The following is a 21371-nucleotide window of genomic DNA, read 5'->3' on the forward strand; positions in this document are numbered from 1 at the left end:
GAAGGAGAGTCTCCGCGATGCCACCGAGGTCGACAGAGTCCACGTGGCTCCAAGGGACGGTGGCGGGCAACGAGACCGAGGTGGCTGCTCCGGGGACCTCGTCCCCTCAGGCTGGGGCGGTATTCGTCATCCGCTGCATGATCCCCTCGCTCTACCTGCTCATCATGGCCGTGGGCTTGCTGGGCAACTTCACGTTGCTGAAGATCTTCGCCGCCCGGAGCGCCGCCCGGAGCGTGCCCAACATCTTCATCTCCAGCCTGGCCGCCGGAGACCTGCTGCTGCTGCTTACCTGCGTCCCGGTCGACGCCTCCCGCTTCTTCCTGAAGGACTGGATCTTCGGCGAGGTGGGCTGCAAGCTGCTGCCGGCCATTCAGCTTACCTCCGTGGGCGTTTCCGTCTTCACCCTCACCGCCCTCAGCGCCGACAGGTGAGTCCAGGAGCGACCGAGGAAAGTCCTCCAGAGACGGAAGGCGGGTGGCGGAGCGAAGCGAATTCGGTGGGGAGAAACCAATCCCTAAACGGCAGGGGGAAAAACACTGCAAACTTCCCGGCCCACATGCCAGCCATTGGCTGCCTTTCATGCCCTTAAAAGTTCCCACTTTTAATAGAGTCCGCTAGAGTTGGGACGCCAATAAATTTAAATGAACGAATAACTAATTGAATTAAAAATGTTCCAGCAACCAGCCTTGGTGAAGCTTCTGCTTCATTAGAAGTTTGGAAAGGTATCGGTCCCTCTCTTTTTTCCCCTCCACACTGTCAGACTTTCAAGCTGAGAAGGCTCAAAATGATACCCTGTCTGATTGGATTGCCAGAGGTCAGTCTGTCCCTTCAGGAGTCTCTTAGCTCATCCTATGCTAATCGCACCCACAAGTAAATAAGGAGATCCATCCTCATCTGAGGGTACATCTATTTATTTTCTTTAATGACTTCAGAGGGAACCAAATGACTTCTGTGGACACACAGAAATAGGCTTAACATTACCCTAAGTCAGTGATGGCGAACCTATGACACGCGTGTCAGTGCTGACACGCGTAGCCATTTCGGGTGACACGCACATGCTCCCCAAACTTGTTTCAGCGGCAGCTCTCAGCCTGGGCGGCAGCGTCACACAGGCTGTGGAAGGAGGAGGAGGAGGGAACCAACCAAAGAGAGGCTTTTACCGGGTCTGCGCCCCACAGCCAGGATTGTCCTTGCGCCTCAAGCCGCGTTTCTTCCTGCAAAGCCCTTCGGGCAACCCGAGAGTTCCGCTTGACGCCAGAAGGGCTTTGCAGGAAGAAACGCGGCTTGAGGCGCCAGGACGGTCCTGGCTGTGGGGCGCAGACTCGGTAAAAGCTCTCTTTGGTTCCCTCCTCCTCCCCCTCCTTCCACAGCGTGCGTGACGCTGCCGCCCAGGCTGAGAGCTGCCGCTGCCGCTGCTGCACAACTGAGGGAGGGAGAGGGAAAGCAGAGGTAGCCTCAAATTCCACCGTTGGGACAGGGGAAAGGGCTTGTCCCTCAAGAGTGGGGGGGGATAGAGGTGGGAAGAAGGGGCCCGGCCTGTCCCCAGCGCCCCCCACAGACGGATTACGGATCGAACGCTTCTCTCTCTGCAGCCTTTTTCTGCAAGTCCCAGCTACTCAGCGGGGCGTCATCATTTCCGGGGGGTTGCAGTTTTCCAGCTCAGATATCAGGATCCGCCGGGATTAAGTGGGAGAAAACGCCGCTGGCCGAGCGGAACAAACACATCCAAAGGTTAATCTTATTTTACGAAAACACAACTTCCAAAAGTCGATCGTGGCCTCTGTCAAGAAGCTCTTCCCCCACCCCCACCCATTCTGGGGTCTTGGTGTCCCTCGGCTAAGATCCACCCCGGAAAGCAGAACGGGGGCAGCCCTCCTGTAATTCTGGCTGGGTTAAAGAGCAGGGATGGAGGAGCCATATCACACCTTCATTCAAAGGGTGGGGAGGGGGAGGCCCGATAAAGTCCCTCCCTTGGGGTGTCTGAAGTCCCAGCTGAAGCAGCCGAAGGAAAAAGGATAAGCATCCGTCGCTGCCCAATGGCGCTTGGGGTAACCCCGCTGGGCAGAGCCAGTCGAGGCTCATCCTGCAAATGAGGGTTTCCTTTGGGGAGGGCCAGGTGGTTTCAAGCACCCCAAACAGCCACCCTCTCTCTCTCCGTCCCCCTTCCTTTGCTCCTGGGGCTGCAGAACTTTCCATGGGCTCAACAGTAATTGAGTAAAATTCTAAGCCACTGCAGTAGCTGCTTTTTGGTTTTATTTTTTTAAATATTTATCAGTCTCTCTTTTAGTTGAAGAGTTGAAGTCCACAAGGCTTAAAGCTGTCAGGTTTGAAGACCCCTGGGGTTTTTTTCCTAAAGGGTTAGGGGTGCAAGGGTCTTGTAACTTGACAGCTTTAAGACTTGCACGCTTCAATGGCAGAGTTTCTGAGCCAACATTTTGGTTGCTAAGCAGGACCGTTGGTAAGTGATACTGATAATAATATCAAGGGCAACATACGAAATCGACTGATGAACAAAGAAGTTACTAAGCAGCTATGTTAAATAATTTGTTTTTGGTTTATTAAATACAATTATATTGCAATTATATATTTTTGTAGTTTAAACTATAAATTGCGCAAAATTATGTTTTTGTCGAAGTGACACACAACGCGAGTTATGCTCGATTTTTTGCCGATTTTTGACACACCACGCCAAAAAGGTTGCCCATCACTGCCCTAAGTAGTCTTAACAAGGGAGGTTGGAGGAATTCGTTAAAAAAAAAAAGTCCATCAGCTGTGATAGATGAACTGAATGTTTCTTTTTAGATGCAGTTTTTCCCTAAATGCTAATTCCAGGGAACAAGAAGGAGCAACCTTGGCTTTTTCACATGAGCAGTTTTCAGAAGGGATCTCCTATAACTGGTCACATTTGTAGACATAAATGTGAATAAGACAAATGATTAGTTTAAAAATCTTATGTTCTTCTTTAGAAATATTTGTCTCTTTATTTTTTTTTGAAATATTCTTATTGTTTTATATCAAACATTCCACTTGTATGTTGAGCAGTGTGTTCTCTAGGTGTCCAAGGTGTTATCATACAAACATCATGATTATTATAATCTGTGTGTGTGTGTGTGTGTGTGTGTGTGTGTATGTATACCAATATACAATAATGTATAAACAAATATATGATAATATAAAGCATCTTTACAGCGTATACTATCTTCCATTATAGTGTCAATTATACAACCATAAAAATATTTACTCATCTGTTTTTGTTCTCATGTAGACCATAGAAATATTTATCTTTTCAAATGTATTAAATTGGGAGATGTATTATGTTCCTAAGTAAACATAATGAAAGTTGAAATTAAGGAGAAGAAATTAATTTCCACACAATATTTATGGAACTATCAAGCAGCAGAGAACAAAGAACAACATATGATTAAAGATTGCTTTACTTTAATACAAAGTTGGAAAAATAGAGGAGAAAAAGGTCATGATTTAACATCAAGATTAGAGGATTCTGACCAAAATCATCAGCAAAAGAATATGTCTTTCCCCCCTATGGACAAACTTGCATAATGATGATAAAATGTGCTGGCATTACTTGTTTCCTTACTGAAATCTATCAATTTGCAGTTGAAATAAAAAATGGTGGCAATAGTTTTTATTCAGAAAATGTGTGTTGCCACTTGTATGAACTTCCTGAAACAGACAAGTTAATAGTCTATCTTGAAATGTCTATAGATAAATAATAACAGGATGTTGGAATAAAAAAAGTTGCCATCATTACTGGTCCTCTTAACTTGTTTTTCCTTTTGAAAAAGAATTAAACTGAGATTACAATCTCATTGCATGCTACATTTTCACATGAGACTAGCACAACCTCAAGGATAAATCACACAACCACATCTTTGAGGTTACATATTTTGAAAGCTCCCAAGTTGTTGGAAAATTATTGGAACTTGTAACCAGCTAAGCCTTAGGCTTTGAAACAGATGTAATATTGAGAATACATAGGTGCAAACTTACACTCATTCATAAATGCACATGTTTTCATCAATGTGAAAAAAATGACAAGTTGAATGACACTCAATAAATGGCATAGTAGCCACTTGGGGAGAGTTGTTTGGAAAAACCAGGAATGCTTTTTAATAATGTGATGTTTTGTCCTAGTACTCATTTCTATTTGTGAGAAATGAAGATTGGTGTCATAATTACCTCATAGGGTAAGCCAATGCAAGCATGCTGATAAATAAGCCCAGTGAATTCCTAGTGTACAGAATCTTTTTGTACAGAAAATCCTATCTCTCTCTTTCTCAGTCTTAGGATGGTCTCCTCTTTGCCAAATTTACTATTTGCATGCATGTGCAAAGAGATACAGTTGTGCTAATAATGATTTATTGTCAGTGGTTAATATGCACACTGATATAGCTATGCAACAACAGATAACAGCATGCAAGTGGTTGCAGGCCACTTGCTATCTGCTCATGCAGGAATGTTTCTTTTATCAGAAGAAAAGTGATAACATTGCAGACTGTTTCCCTCCCTATATTAGACCAGGCGTGTCAAACTCAATCAGGGTTGTGTTTGACCTTGGGGGGGGTTGGGGGGGTGCAGCCAGGGTGGGCGTGGCCATCTTACATCACTCGAACTCGGGGGGGTCTGTGATGGCCCATGTGCTCTGCCAGGGAAATCAGGCTCTAGAGCTCCATTTTCAGCTGCGAAGGCCTCCTGCCACCCTTTGCCAGTAAAAATGGACCCCAGGGGGACATATGGACCCCAGGAGGGCATATGCACCCCTGAGCTTTGTTTTCATTGACAGAGGGCAGCAGGAGGCCGTTGCAGCTGAAAATGGAGCCTGAGAGGACCACATGCGGCCCTGCCAAGATCTATTTTTGTTGGTAGAGGCACCAGGGGCTGATTCTTTGCTGTTTCTAGGGCAGCCCCGTGGGCCAGATCTAAGCATCCTAGGGGATGGATCCAGCCCCTGGACCTTGAGTTTGATACTCCTATATTACACTCGGTTTTCCCTTTGGTCACACTGATCAGAATTTTTAAGGATTTTAAAGATGGATTCAAGAAACAAAATATTCACTTGAGCTACCAACATCTTTTTCTCTTTCTTTTTTTATCCTGGTTTGATTCAGTTTTGAAGACGACGGTCTAAATAAAGGATAATGGAGAAATCCAGAATTTTGAAACAATACGACTGAGCAATATTACTACTTTGAATGTAAAAAGAGAATATCCCTTATTGTTTGAAATATGATATATTTTTTTTGACTAAGTCATCATAGCCTTTGTTCTGGCTAGAAAGATCCTGCTTCACATGTTTTTCATAAAAAATAATTTAGGTAAGCTAAAAAAAAAAATTATGTAAAAGAGAATGAGCTGCATTCATCAGGAGTCAAGCCTAACTAGCTATGTAACAGATGGCGACTTCACAGGACCACATCTGATTCTGCAGTAGTTTTTTCAAAAGGAGGATCCTATTTGCTGTGTTACGTTCTATAGCATCTAAAAAGAGATGGAACGTTTCCCACAAAGATTAGGACTCACTAAAATGGGATAAGAGAGAATAGTAAAGGTAAAGGTTCCTCTCCCACATATGTGCTAGTTGTTCCCAACTCTAGGGGACGGTGCTCATCTCTGTTTCAAAGCCAAAGAGCCAGCGCTGTCCGAAGATGACTGTGGCCAGCATGACTAAATGTTGAAGGCACATGGAACGCTGTTACCTTCCCGCCGTTTTTTCTACTTACATTTTTACACACTTTCAAACTGCTAGGTTGGCAGAAGCTGGGACAAATAATGGGAGCTCACTCCATTATGCGGCATTAGGGATTCAAACCACCGAACTGCTGACCTTTCTGTTCGACAAGCTCAGTGTCTTAGCCACTGAGCCACTGCATCCCTAAGAGAGAATAGGTCACTGCATAAACAAAGTAAACAAGGTATAATTTTATACCAAAGTAATTTTAAGTAAGTTTAAATAAAAGTTGACTAAACTAAATATAGATTTTTGACCTCATTTAGTTGAGACATGATATATGAATGCTAGATGTCAGTGAGGAACTCAAAGATAAAGAAACCAAATGTCTGCCGAATAAAAAAACTTTTAGTTCCATCATTGGACTTTCTCCAGATTAGCTACAGTTATGCATTCCTTATTCAATGTGATAAGCTGTTGATACCGGTTCCACCACAAAACCGCGGATGACAAAATCGCGGTCGACGAAAGCGCATATGTGACATCATCACAGCGCAACGAAAAAGATCGAAAAATGTAAAAATAAAGCGAAAACCTTACCCTAACCCCCCCAAACCTAACCCTAAACCTAACCCTTAACCTAACGAAAAACCTAACGCTAACCCTTAACCTAACGCTAAACGTAACGCCAACGCTCTAAACCTAACCCTAACCCTTAACCTAACCCTAACCCTAACCCTTAACCTAACCCTTACCTTTATGTGAATCGGCTTGCTGTAATTTAATTTTTATTTCAATTTTTCGATCTTTTTTGTCGCGTTGTGATGACGTCACATACGCGATTTCGTCGACCGCGCTTTTGTGGAACACGGTTTTGACGGGTCACAGTTGATACCACTTTCTACAACATTCCCTTCATTAAAAAATGCTCTGAAAAATGCGTTTTTGGAAATATTGATAATGGAAAAAGACAAAGGAAAAGAAACAGCGGCTTTTGATACCATCGACCATAGTATCCTGCTGCAACGACTCAGGGGGTTGGGAGTGGGGGGCACCGTTTTATGGTGGTTCTTCTCCTACCTGTTGGATCGGTCACAGTTTTTGTTGACTGGAGGGCAGGGATCGACCCCGAGGCACGTCACTTGTGGGGTGCCCCAGGGATTGGTTCTCTCACCCCTCCTGTTCAACATATATATGAAACCACTGGGTGATATCATCCGTGGTTTTGGGGTATCATCAATATGCTGATGATACCCAACTTTTCATCTCTACCCCAAACCACCCAAATGTGATGTCCCAATGCCTGGAGGCTGTGTGGATCTGGATGGGGAGGAACAAGCTCAAGCTCAATCCCTCCAAGACTGAGTGGCTATGGTTTCCGTCATCCCGATTTGTGCATCTTGTTCCATCTTTGATGATAGGGGGAGAAATTCTAGCCCCCTCAGAGAGGGCCCGCAATCTGGGTGTCCTCCTGGATATGCGGCTTAGTCTAGAAGAACACCTGATGGCCGTGACCAGGGGGGCCCTTTTACTAGGTTTGCCTGGTACGTCAGTTGAGCCCCTTCCTGGATCGGGATGCTCTGTGAACAGTCACTCATGTCCTTTCTCGCCTGGACTACTGTAATGCTGTCTACATGGGCCTGCCCTTGAAGAGCACCCAGAGGCTTCAGCTGGTCCAGAATGTGGCTGCATGGGTTATCATGGGGGCACCTATGTGCTCCCATGTTACACCTCTCTTAGGCGGCGTCCAGCACTGGTTGCTGGTTGTCTTCCGGGTGCGATTCAAGGTACTAATTATGACCTTTAAAGCTCTCCATGGCTTAGGCCTAGGATACCTGCAAGACCACCTACTGCCACCAGTAGCCTCCCACTGTCCAGTGCGATCCCACAGAGTTGGCCTGCTCAGGGTGCTGTTGGCCAGACAGTGTTGGCTAGCGACCCCCAGGGGGAGAGCCTTCTCTGTGGGAGTGCCTTCCCTCTGGAATGAGCTGCCCCCGGAGCTTCATATAATCCCCGACCTCCGGTCCTTCCGACACGCCCTAAAAAGTTGGCTTTTCCAGCAAGCCAGCCTGGCCTGAACAAAACAAAATAAATTATTGATCATTGTTAATTTTAATTCAAATTTTTTTTAAAAAAAATGTTATTGTTAATTCTAATTGAGTTTGTTTGGGATATTCTATTTAATTTTTTTAACTTTTGTATTATGTGTTTCTTTTAATGTTGTACACTGCCTTGAGTCCTTGGGAGAAGGGCGGCATATAAATCTAATAAACCAAACCAACATCAGATTTTGGAAAATTACCACCAGAGATGGTCTCATATAGCTTGAAAACTGCAGTTTTAGTAAACATTAAATTCCTTCTGACAAAATCATTGGGAGGAGATTTGTTTGTTAAAAGCTTACCCAACATAGCTCTAGATGAATCTTACCAAGTGTGGTGTGCTGTAAAATACTCCATTTGATAGCCAGCCAGCTGAGTTTGTCTTCTTCTAGGAGATTCTATTCTCTTTTTGTGGTTTTTCCAGATTTCAGCTAAATGTCTATGGAGGTTCTCAACCATCCATGGTTGTCCTAAAGGTGGTTTTTCAAGAGGCAACTGGACTTTCTGGTTTTTCTTTGATGACGTTTTGCTTCTCATCCAAAAAAGCTTCTTGAGGTCTGAGGTCTGACTGGATGGTGGGGGATGGAAGGATTTATACTTCTTGCAGACAGCTAAAAGAATGCAAATGAGCAGCTATCTGCAAGGAGTATAAACCATTCCATTTCCCCACCATCCAGTCAGAGCTGAAGAAGCTTCTTGGATGAGAAGGGAAACATCTTTAAAGAAAAACCAGAAAGTCCAGTTGTCCCTTGAAAAACCACCTTTGGGCAGATTTCAGCAAGCATTCCTTAAGCACTAAGAATATATACTAAGGCAGTGATGGCCAACCTTTTTGGCGTGGTGTGTCAAAAATCGGCAAAAAATCGAGCATAACTCGCATTGTGTGTCACTTCGACAAAAACATAATTTTGTGCAATTTATAGTTGCTGCTAATGGCGCTCACAGTTCCCATTGGCAATCCGCTGTTCCCTGCTGTGGTGCGGTCGTAACCGACAGTCCCAGGAGTAGACTCTCTGTGCCGGCCTGACTGGAGAGAGGCGCGCACTGTTCCCGCGCTCCTCTCCTGCGGGTCCTCCCTCGCCGCGCTGATGACGTGTGTGCGCACGGCACGCACGCCTTACCAGCAGCCCCTGCGCTCAGAAAGGGGCGGCGGCGATACAGTAAGTAAGTGTGGGCGGGGGAGATCACACGTCCCGCGCCCCCCCCCGTTCCTCCAGCACAGATTCTTTCATCCTCGGCGGCCGTGCAGGAGCCGAGGATGAATCGCATGAAATCTTGTGCGTGTCACCCCAAATGGCTACGCGTGTCAGCACTGACACGCGTGTCATAGGTTCGCCATCACTGTACTAAGGAGTATATTAAGGAAGTAGACCTAGGATTGATTAGGTTTAGATTTTCTCCTGAAAGGAACTGAGAAACATTAACAGATGTTTCTGCTTGTCACATATCATTGTATAAATGGTCCCAGTTGTGCCTTGTTCTAGTCACATCATATTGTGCTAATGGGAGTCTTTCACTGACAAACACTGACTGTCAGCACAGAAGTTGAGGGTGATGTGAATTATGTGAGAAGTGCTTGAGTCCATTTTTCAAATGCTGTTCTTCTACCAGCAGTGGAATGACATATAATTGTATGTACAACCATCAGGTCAAGGATATGTCACTTTGGTGGGCACATAAAGGCGTAAGCACTTTTCGTGTGTGTGTGTGTGTGTGTGCGCTGAAGAGATTTGAATTTTGGCATGAAAGGGAATAACTGGATGAAACAGTTATTTCTGTCTAGTTGATGAGAACTAACCAAAAAGGTGAAATTGGAATTGAATGTTGCAGAGCTTCAAACAAGTAAATATGTCCATTTCTATTATATTTTGCTGTCTTACAATCTTAGATCAGCTTATTAAAGGCCTGCATTGTTTTAAGTATGAGAAAAAGGATGAGACCAAATGATGACTTTGGTAATGGAATGACTGGTCATTTAGAAGTGATTTCAGTCTTTGAATGCCTTTTGTTTTTGAAGGTATGGTTGATTGATCAACAACCCTTGAATTCTGTTTCTTTCCACAAACATTAGCCTCCCTTATAGACTAATTTACTCTCCTTTAGTCTGGGTGGTGCCCATTGTGGTTTCACAGTGATACTCCCTTGAATAGATTTGCCATCAATATTTTGAATATGCCAGAGAAGAGGGGTTTGTATCTTAGTAAATATAATTCACATTATGTTTTACAGAAGGTGTTTCAGTACAGGATACAAAAGGTTTGAGAATGGAAATGAAACTGGAAAGCTGTTTCCATATGAAATGATTGACTAAAATATGGAGGTAAAAAAATTATTTCCAGAAAGTATTTCTTCTAAAGAATGTAGTATTTTACATATTTATAGAGCCAAGGTGGCGCAGTGGTTAGGGAACAGTACTGCAGGCCACTTCAGCTGACTATTATCTGCAGTTCAGCAGTTCAAATCTCACCGGCTCAAGGTTGACTCAGCTTTCCATCCTTGGGTGAAATGAGGACCCAGACTGTGGGGGCAATTTGCTGACTCAATTTGCTAAAAATCTGTAAACCGCTTAGAGAGGGCTTCAAGCCCTATGAAGCGGTATATAAGTCTAATAAATAAATAAATAGTTACTTCTTGCATCTGAAAAATGAACCCAGATAAAATGTGTATGCTTGCAGCTCTAGCCAGTTTCATTTTTCAATATTAAATTTACATTTTCTTTAATCATCCCTCTTTAATTTTTTTATCTCTCACTGCATTTTCTGATAACTAGACTCTGGAGAGAAACTAGAGAGGATGACTCAAGCAGAGCAAAAGTTTTGGCTGGATAAATAGGAAATAAGCCCTTTCTGTAATCATGTTTATCACTTTTCCATTATTTGGCTTTGTAAGGGTAAACTATGTGGATATATCTTTTTTGCCACTGGCTGTGATCGCCTATCAGGTATCCATTGATCTTGCTTATCAGAATATCTTTCTCATTTCCTTCATTCATTCCTGGTTCACTGAAAATTCTTGCAACTACAACCAACTCTATCAAAATGAAATCTTTTAAATGATACCCACAGAGGCATAATGCTAGAGAAATCCTGAAATATTTCTCAATTTTCTACTGGCAAGCACCATTGCTTGCTACAGATGGGGGATTTATTATGGATCACAATGAAGTCTTGGTAAATGTGTAACATAGGGATGATGTGTCTTTGCTGCTCACTATGCAAATTGGTTTGAATCTGTAAACTAATTCTTAATTATGGGCTATTTGAAGAAACATAGAAACAAAATGCCAATAGTTCATCCAGGAATGAAAAGAAAACTTTCAGGTGGAGGGATTTTAATAGCTTTTACTTAAGCAGTGTATGAATTTTAGCTCTTGCCTGATCATACATTTCTGTGAAATCCATATGCAATTCAGGAAGTTGTAATGGAGGGAGAGAACACAAGATCAAAACTACGTCCTTGATTGCTTTTCCTCTTTGAAAGCACAAAAAGGGAAGTACTGGTAAGTTTTCATAAATTTGTGATGAGAAAAATTTATTGCATTTATTTTATCCTCTTCTTTATTGAAAATGGTCTGGGGCAGGTATAACCTCTTCACTTCTCATGAACAAGAAGAGTTAGATTAAGCTAAGAAATAGTGGCAAACCACTAAATGTAATGTTTAAATCAGAATCTGAACACTCCCCTCTTCAGTTTTTCTAAATACTGAACCACAACCCGCATTACAGATAGTAAGGCATTGGAAAATACGGTTTGGTCCATCAGAAAGACATCAGAATGGTCTTCCTTTTCTTAATCTGATGCTTATTTGTTAACACAGTAGTTAATAACAGGAACAGTAATAGGTTCTTTGGATATATGATGATAGGATTACGTCCTGGATACCAGCCAGCATTTAGCTTTGAAGACTCAGACAGACCTAATTATAATGAGAGGAAAGCTCCTATTAGTGCCAAGGCATGTTATGCCTCCCTTGGCTGACAATATGTACTGTAGTCTTTTTGTTAGAAGATATTCAGAAGGAAGCACAGGAGAGGACCAAAGAGCTTAAGGATCCTCATCTTGATCTGGTTAAGCCTATATATTGAAGATATGCTAGAAATAAGCTAATTTTAGTATACCTGCCCTTTGTGTCCTGATCAATGTACACCTGAGAATCTATTGGTAGCGTGACAGATCATAATTAATGTTGCTAGCTTCTGGGCAAGATTTGTTTAACTTGTAGATATTTTAAACTTGTATTTTATATTTTATGTTATATAGTATGCCTTATTTTAATTGTGTTGCTTCTGATATGAATAAATAAACAAACAAAGAAGCAAACAAACCACAGACTTAGCAATAGTCAAATACATAGTATGCCATACATGATTAGCATGTGATTTTCAGTATAGGTGTAATTACTTATTGGTGATCCAGGCTCTTTGGACCATTAAAATAAAATCTATTGTTCCAGAGTGCCATTCACTCTTGTCTTGCTCCAACTGAGCAATCCACATACAGCTGCACATATACTAATAACCTTGGATGGTCATCAGCTGGGTATCTCTCAGTGGTGGGATTCAACATTGTTTACTACCAGTTCTGAGGGCATGGCTTAGTGGGCATTGTAGGGGAAGATTACATTTTTGGGAACAAAAACAGGCTGGGGGGGGGGGGTCCGCACCGCACCACTGTGCTCTGTTTTGGGCCTCTCTGCACTTACCTGGGAGCCAAAATGGGGTGAATGGGGATTCCTGGAAGGGGCAGGATAGGCAGGGGCCAGGCCAGATAGAGGTAGTATTTGCCAGTTCTCTGAACTACTCAAAATTTCCGCTACCAGTTCGCTAGAACTGGTCCGAACCGGCTGAATACCACCTCTGTTATCTTTCCTGTAAACCTGTATTTTGGTTTCTTTTTCAGTGCTCTGCAGCCAACTGCTTGGATTTACTAGGGACTTAGTTATACTCAGGGAATTTTTCTAATCTAATCACCAGGTTTATTGGTTAACAAGGTAGTTAATAAAAGAAACACATTTTCCACTTCAAACTCCTGAATGCCATTAATCATAGCTGTTTGCAGAAAGCTCAGAGGCACTTGCTCCTTGAAAGCAGAAGATGGATAGTTTTCATTACATTTGACAGGATGGAACTAAAAGAATATATATAAGTATAGCTATGCACATGTGGGGGTTATGCCTCTGTAATGTGGAGCTAGAATGGATATCATTAGAGACCAATTTAAAGATCAGCTGGGGTTAGTCCTTCCTGCAATGATTTTTTTTATGGACACTATAGGAGACGTGGCAGGATTGCAAGAAATGGATGTATATCAAATGAAAAGCGAATGAATGTTATCACCCACTTAAGAATACACATTTAGTTTTAGAATCTGATTTAATTTAAAATACTTAACGCTTTTTGAAATTCTCCTTTGCTTTCTGTGTACTAAGACCTATTGAATGCAAAAGAGTTCATTCCTAATTAGAAAAACTCCAAATCTATGGAAAAGTTATATTTTGTAATGTCAAAGTTCTTTCTACCATCAGTGTGAGACAGTGTCAAAAAATAATGCCAGGGAGGAATTAGTATTTTGCATAGGCTTATAAGTATTATTGTGTTTATTACTATTTCAGATATGTAAGAGTGAAACCTGGGGTTGGGATTTTGGTGTATAAATGTACAAGTAGTCCTTGGTTCACTGCCACTTATTTAGTGACCATTCAAATTTACAACAGCCCTGAAAAAGTGACGTATGGCCAATTTTCTCACATGACTGTTGCAGCATTCCCCATGGTCACCTGATCAAAATTTGAGTGCTTGGCAACTGACATGTACTTTTGACACTTGCACAGTGTCCTGGGGTCATGTGATCACCATTTGTAACTTTCCCAGTTGGCTTCTGACAAGCAAAGTTAATGGAGGAAGCCAGATGTGCTTAGCTACTGCATGATTCACTTAACAGCTTTCAGTGATTTGCTTAGCAACTGTAGCAAAAAAAGGAGGTAAAATGATGTGCAACTCCCTCAACAACTGTCTTGCTTAAGCAATTGGAATTTTGGGCTCAATTGTAGTAGTAAGTCAAGGACTACCTTTATTGTTAAAAAAGTATAAAAAAGCAAGATACCTATAGAACAAGATTGCTACATCTGAATTTTTTAAAAAACACAGTGAAAAAAAAGTTAATTACATCAACTCCTTCTCTTTTGTTTGTATCTTTAGTCACAGGCCATCCTTTAGATATTTGAACTTTGCATCAAACTTTAGTAATTGTTGTTAGTTTCCATTTGAATCTTAAAAATTACATTCCAAATATCTAATCTGCCTTGCTTTGTATACAAGGAAACCATTCTTACTTGAATTTATTTTATGTAATTAATTAAACTTCTATTGTACAGGTAGTCTTTGACTTAGGACCATAATAAGGACCAGAAAGTTCTTCATTAAGTCATGCGGTTGTTAAGCGAGACGTTATGTTTCTGTGACTTGCCACCTTGTCCCAGTTTTCCCATTGACTTGGTTTGTCAGAAGTTGGCTAAGAAGGACACATGGGACTGCAGGACATTGCAATTGTCATAAATGTGAGGTTATCCAAAATCATGATCATGTGACCCTAGGAGAGCTATGATGGTTGTAAATGCAAGGACCGGTTGTAAGTCCCTTTTTTCAGTTCTGTTGTAACTTTGAATGGTCACTAAACAAATGGTCATAATTTAGGATTATCTTCTGTAGATATAAATGCTGTCAATTTGACCATTGGACTATACCTTCTATCTCACAATGTCCTCCCTCTCCAACCCCAGAAAGCAATAGAGAAAACAGATGCTTTGAATAGATAGTGTTACAGGTTGAAATTCTTATCTTGTTACATCAACAGTTCCTTTGTAAAACTAATCAGAGCATAAATGAACTTGTTGATATCTGTTTGTTTGTGGCAATAAAAGTCTAATAGTTATTTGCAAGACTCAAGTTGTACTTAAGATCAAATCTAAGGGCTTCAGAAATGTTCTCTATCCTTCTTTCCAGTTTTGTTTTATTTCAGCTCCAGATAGCTGATTCAATTTTAGGAACTGTTATCCTGGATTTAGTAGCAAAGCATTAACTACTATAAGCTTCCCCCTCTCCAAACCTAAGAAACAAAGAATGCCTTATTAGTTTATATCAAACTAAGAATTGTCTACTCCAGTGTTATGGTGTAGTCAGTCATTTGCCTCTGGGCACTCATAGGCAGGTTTTGAAAGTGATTGCATTCATTCCCTTCTTGAGGTATAGTTCCTTATTTGTCCACTGACATTTTCATTGCTTTTGTAATAATAGCACAATTAAAAGAAGCCTTTGGATTTTTATCATTGTCCAGAATTGATAAAAAGGTAAAGGTAAAAGTTCCCCTGGCACATATGTACTAGTCATTCCTGACTCTAGAGGGTGGTGCTCATCTCCATTTCACTGTCCGAAGATGTCTCAGTGGTCATGTAGCAAGCATGATTAAATGCCAAAGGTGCATGGAATGCTGTTACCTTCCTACTAAGGTGGTCCCTATTTTTCTACTTACATTTTTACACGCTTTCGAACTGCTAGGTTGGCAGAAGTTGGGACAAGTAACAGGAGCTCACTCTGTTACATGGCTCTAGGGATTTCAACCGCTGAACTGCCGACCTTTCTGATCGACAAGTTCAGCATCTTAGCCACTGAGCCACCACATCCCTAATTGATAAAGAGTGCCAAAAATTGATCTGATATCTTAAAGCAGGGATGGACAGGAAGTAAGAAATATGAGTTGAAAACTATGGCATATCAGCCTTCAAGTTGTATAGGGTAATGTCAACACATTTTTGAACCATGTTAAAAAGTAGCGGAATACATTATATAACTCCCCAAATCAGAGAAAATTGCATTATATATTTCTCTACCCTAATACAAATAAACATTTATTGGAAGTTGAAAGTAAAAGGAGATTAAATAAGAGTAGAAAATATATTAAGATAGAGATGTAAACAATATGATAATTGTTAGTATTATGATTATGAAGATTACAATGCTCAATGTTATTATTATATTCTTATTAGAAGATATGCTAAGAGGGAAAAATGAACAGGTTTACTATGTTCAACTGTTTAATATACTATAATTGTAAGATTAGAGAATTAATATCAATGTAATGAATGATATTGTAAATTCTGATAGTCATTGCACAGAGATATTTGTACCCAGATGACACACTGTTTAAGAAAAGATGGAATGCTTATATTTAAAAATAATAATAACTTTTTATAAAAAAAACAAATAAACATTTTGTGCTTTCTTTCCTTTTGCTTTCCCTCCCTCCTTCCTTCTCTAAATAAATTATTTCTGTTTAGTCACTTGAACAAAAGTCAAATAACTCCCAGTAGCATATTTTCTGTCTTAACATTTCCCTCAGAATCATGGGACTCTTGGTTTCTTTCAACAACAACAACAATAAAAAACCACCCCAATATACTACTATTGTCTGAACAATAACATTCATTTTCCTTTCTACATTTTAGGTACAAGGCCATTGTAAATCCAATGGATATTCAAGCACCCAATGCAGTGCTCTGGACATGTATTAAAGCAATCGGCATCTGGATAATTTCCATCTTGCTAGCAGTCCCCGAAGCCGTTTTCTCTGAAGTGGCACACATCAATGATGCAGATAATGTCAGCTTCACAGAGTGTATGCGCTATCCTTTGAAGGATGATCTGCACCCAAAGATTCATTCGGTGATGATACTTTTGGTATACCTTCTTATCCCACTCACTATCATTAGTATTTATTACTACCATATTGCAAAGACATTAATTAAGAGTGCACACAATCTGCCAGGAGAATACAGTGAACAATCTAAAAAACAGGTAAGTTTTCCAGAAAATATTGATTTTAAGAAAGTCTACAAGATAAATGAAATGGTATGTTTAGTATACAGGTAGTTCTTGACTTCACAGCCACAATTGGAAGCAGAATTTCTATTGCTAGGTGTTAAATGAGTCGTGTTTGATTTTAAACCTTTTTAGCCATGGCTGTTTGGAAAATCACTGCATTTGTTAAGTGAACCACATGGTCATTAAGTGAATCCAGTTTCCTTCCTTGACCTTGCTTGAATTGGCTGGGAAGGTCCTACGGTGATCACATATCCCTGGGATGCTGCCACCTGACATAAACTCATGTCAGTTGCCAAGCACCCAATTTTGTTTTTACAATTTGTTTTTATTTTTAAACATAAAAAACAACATAAAAAATCTCATCCATTACATACAGCATGTCATTTGGCTACAAGTGTTTTTGCATCCATATTCTCAATTACATTTACAATCACAGATTTTTCATCTAATACAACTAAATACCTCACGTTCATTGTACAATGTATATTCAATTACAATTAATATTTTTTTCAATAAACCTAAGTGGGAATGCTACAATGATTGTAAGTGTGAGGACTGGTTATAAGTCACTTTTTCAGTGGTGTTGTGATTTTGAATGGTCACTAAACAAACAGTTATAACTTGAGGACTTTCTATGCATCACATACTTCTGTTTCCCAGTTGTTGTTTAATTCAGGTGGTACGGTCTGAATCAAATCCATTCTATGGGTAATAAAGAATCCTTCATTATATAGGAGGACACGAGTGGTGCAGTGGCCCAGAGGTGGAGCTGTCACCTTACAATCAGGAGGCTGTGAGTTCGATCCTGGATAGAGCCACATATTCTCTCTCTGGGCACATTGAGAATATATCTGCTGAATATAACTCCGCAATGGTGACAGAAAGGGCATCTGGCCAGTAAACACAGAGCTCCATTCAGTTGCCCAGACTCCATCCTGTAAGGGATTATGGAGTCGTTAAAAGAGATGATGATGATGACTATATAGGAGGGCAAGTGGTGGATTGGAAATTTCAATTTTTTCCTGAAACAGGACACACCTTTTTAAAAAACAACACCACCAATCCTGACACCAGTGGATTTTTGAAAAACAAGTTTTAGTCCTAGTAGAAAGAACTAACTCTCTCATAGGCAGAATAGTTCCAAATGAAATCAGTCCACTGTACATTTCTACTTCAGAAAGAAAAGGAAGGCATGAAGTATAAGCTCAGGTCTTTCACAGATCAACAGGCAAGGACAAATAATTAAAAGAACTAACGATCAGCCCTGCCTCTCCCTTATTATGAAAAATAGTGTTCCTGACACTGCATTTATTTCGTGGTTAATAAACAAAACTCCACAAGACAGAATTCTGATCACATTTTGCAACTTCATTAGCATGTCCGTATAGCAGATGTTCTACCAGATCCCTGCAGGCTTTTCTTCTAGTTTTCCGTAGCCTCAAGAAATTTCACTTGTTGCAGGATCTATAACTTAATGACTTAAATCAGCTTGCATCAATACAAGGATCTTCTGCAAAAAACTGATTTTAATTGAATATTGATGCATCTCCAGACTTTATACCCAATACCTGTTATTGGAATTTTGTATGCCTGAACAAAGATTAAACGCTTAGCTTGAACCATATACAACATGTTCCAAAAGTTAAAGGGCAATGATTGAAATAAATCCCCAGTTACTGAAATTTTATTAACATTTAAAATTCACCATCTCTTGCTCGTATATAGTTATTGATTTTTTAAAAATTGATGTTCCTTAATTCTTCTCTCTTTTCTGGTTTGTTGCTAAATTTTAACTGCTGTATTAATTCTGAAGTACTTTGTAAATTCCTTTTTAAATATCCTTTAATTCTGCTTTTCATTATTTTTAGAAATAACTGAAGGCAGCAAAGGTATCTAGTTCTTTGTCATCCTCTTATTTTCCCCACAACAACAACCCTGTGAGATGGGTGGGGGTGAGAGTGACTGACCCAAAGTCACCCAACCAGCTTTCGTGCCAAAGCAGGTCTCCTGGTTTCTAGCCAGAATGAGAGAGCAGTTTAAATAGCCCTCCAAGCATTACTGGGAATAGATTACAATCCTGTGGTCCACAGATAATTTATGTCCAGCTGTTAAAAGCTTCAGCCTTGAGAATTATTGCTTCAGAATAATTTATTTTGGCAATTGAAATTGACACATGCTTTGTGAAGGTTGGATTATTAGATGGGGAAATGGTTTGCACCAGGGGTTGGCTTCAAAATTTTTAGCAAGGGGCTCTCTGCCCGGTTGCAGCCATGGTGGACATGGCCTAGTCAGCCTCCTGCACCACAGCAGGGTAGGGGGGCATTTTTACCCTCCTGAGGCTCCAGAAGCTTTCCTCGAGCCTCTTGGAGGGCGAAAATGGCCTCTCCAGGCTCTGGAGGCCCTTGCGAACTTCCAGTAGGCTCACCCCACTCCCGAGCCTCCATGCACACCCTGCACTTACCTGCATCCAAAATGGGTCATGTGGAGACTCCTGGAAGGGGTGGGAACTCATGGAAAGGGTGGAGTGGGGCCAGCCAGAAGTGGGATTTGGGGGTTCTCCAAACTGCACAGAATTTTAGCTAGAGGTTCTCCCAAACCCCTGCAAACCCCCAGCAGCCCACCCCTAGTTTGCATTACTCTAAATTAATTTTCTTCAATTGATCGTCCTCTGGATATGGTGGGATTGTTGCTCCAGAATTCTCCAGATAAACACTTATACTGAGTAGGGAATGCTGGGAGCTGTAGTTCCAATACGCTGGGAGAAAGTTGGCCTGCTCTATTTTCTTGATAAAATATATTGTATGAGTGTGAAAATGAATGATGGAATCATTCACTATAAGAATGTGAATGACAGTTCGATCCTTGATTAAGACAGACTCAGGAAAGAATATCCCTTATCCTCATCTGTCTTCATTCTTCTGAATTTTAATCAATTAAGTTCAGTTGTCAATAATCCTGATTAAACAGGCCTTGGCAGAACTTGCACTTTCCTTCTCTAGGGGAGCTGCTCAAACTACGTGAACTTTCTCACCTTTTTTCCCAGATGTCATTGGTAAAATTAAAATGTCATCAGACTTATCTGTGATAGTATATTTAATCTAATCCGAGAATATGCACAGAATAATTGTCATTAAAAGACTTGATTGGAAATTAATTTTCATGCTCATCCTTGAACAATGTATTGTGAACACTGAAAGAAAGCATAGAGTCAGATCAGCTATTTTGTGGGACAGCTCCACTGCCCTCAGATTGTTAATCTCTGTTTATTTCTTCACTCTAGATGGAAACTCGAAAACGCCTGGCCAAGATTGTACTGGTTTTTGTTGGGCTGTTTGCTGTGTGTTGGCTGCCAAATCATGTGCTATACATGTATCGGTCTTTCAATTATCGTAAGATTGATCCATCCCTCGGCCACATGGTTATTACCTTGCTGGCTCGAGTGCTGAGCTTCTGCAATTCATGTGTCAACCCATTTGCCCTGTACTTCCTCAGTGAGAGTTTTCGGAGACACTTCAATAGCAAACTTTGCTGCTGCAGGAGGCATCCTGAGCAAAGACCTACCAGCTACCTGAACAATTCTTCAGCCATTCGAATGTCTTCATTAGAGAACCATGCAAGGCACACTGTTGCCATGACAACCCTGCTGAATGGTCATACCCCTAAACAAGAGATGTCATTGTGATCAACCAGTGCAAGTCTGACCTCAAAAAGATATTATTTTAATTATCTTTCTTGTGGCTGGCCTCAGTTCCTTTAAAAAGCCAATAGATCCTAATATAAGGAATATCATATCCTGATCTGGGAATAAGTATTTATTAATTATCTTTCTATCACTGTCGTAAGAAATGAAGGCTATTATACTTTACTTACTCTCAACTGAAGAAATGCTTCCAAGCTTATTGTCTTTAAAAAGTTGAACTAAAGTTGAAATAAAGTATGAAAAGGGCATACATGCTCAGCTGCTACTTGGAGGGAATTAGTCTAGATTTCCAGGTGCGTAGATAACTCTGAAAGTCAGGCATCTCTTGTCAAGAGTTTGTTTTTCCATCCCACAGGAAGGCAACTCTGCTTATGCCATCTCTGCTGAACTTAAACAATGAGCCTGGTAAAAATAAAAATGTTAATTTGGCTATTCCCTGTCAAATGATTTTATTTAGATTGGATAACAGTCCTAAAGAAGAAGAGCTTGCAAAAGCACTGTCCGAGTTGGTTGATTAGCTGTTTACAAAGCAGTATGACTGTAGCTGGATCAGGGTCATCCAGGTGTAAATGGCACACCAAGATATTGTGAACCGTATAGTTGGAATTAAGTAACACTGAAATGAACATGAATTTGAGCAAACTCTGGGAGACAGTGGAGAAGAGGTGAGTCTGGCATGCTATGGTCCATGACTGAACAATTGGACATGGCTGAACAACAACACTGACAAAGTGGGCAAACACCCTATATATTCATCTTTTCTTTTTACTCTGTACTTCATCTTTTCAGCTCTAGGTTATTCAACTTGACTAAGCAGCAGCAGACAAAGAACACAAAATAATGAACCTGTGGTTGAACAAGACTTTGTTGACATCAAAAGACTTTGCTTTATAGCTAGGAAAGCTAAGCACAACGTCTGTGACATGTTTCACAACTTGAGAATGACAGTGGAAAAAGTGCAAGGTTCAAACTCTGATAATAATGCTCATCTTTTTTTTTTTTAG

General features: G+C 40.8%; 1 protein-coding gene across 1 annotated transcript; it reads left to right on the forward strand.

Annotated features, from left to right (window-relative positions):
• The first annotated feature begins 17 nt into the window (after positions 1 to 17).
• On the forward strand, positions 18 to 20349 carry NMBR (neuromedin B receptor). Its single transcript, XM_014058348.2, has 3 exons — positions 18 to 427; positions 16292 to 16640; positions 19948 to 20349. Exons 1-3 carry the CDS (start codon positions 18 to 20, stop codon positions 20347 to 20349), a joined length of 1161 nt encoding a protein of 386 aa, XP_013913823.1.
• The last annotated feature ends 1022 nt before the right edge of the window (positions 20350 to 21371 follow it).

The sequence above is a fragment of the Thamnophis sirtalis genome, unplaced genomic scaffold (assembly GCF_051295495.1).
Source record: "Thamnophis sirtalis isolate CommonGarterSnake01/CBP01778 unplaced genomic scaffold, rThaSir2_p1.2 scaffold_6, whole genome shotgun sequence".
Taxonomy (NCBI): domain Eukaryota; kingdom Metazoa; phylum Chordata; class Lepidosauria; order Squamata; family Natricidae; genus Thamnophis; species Thamnophis sirtalis.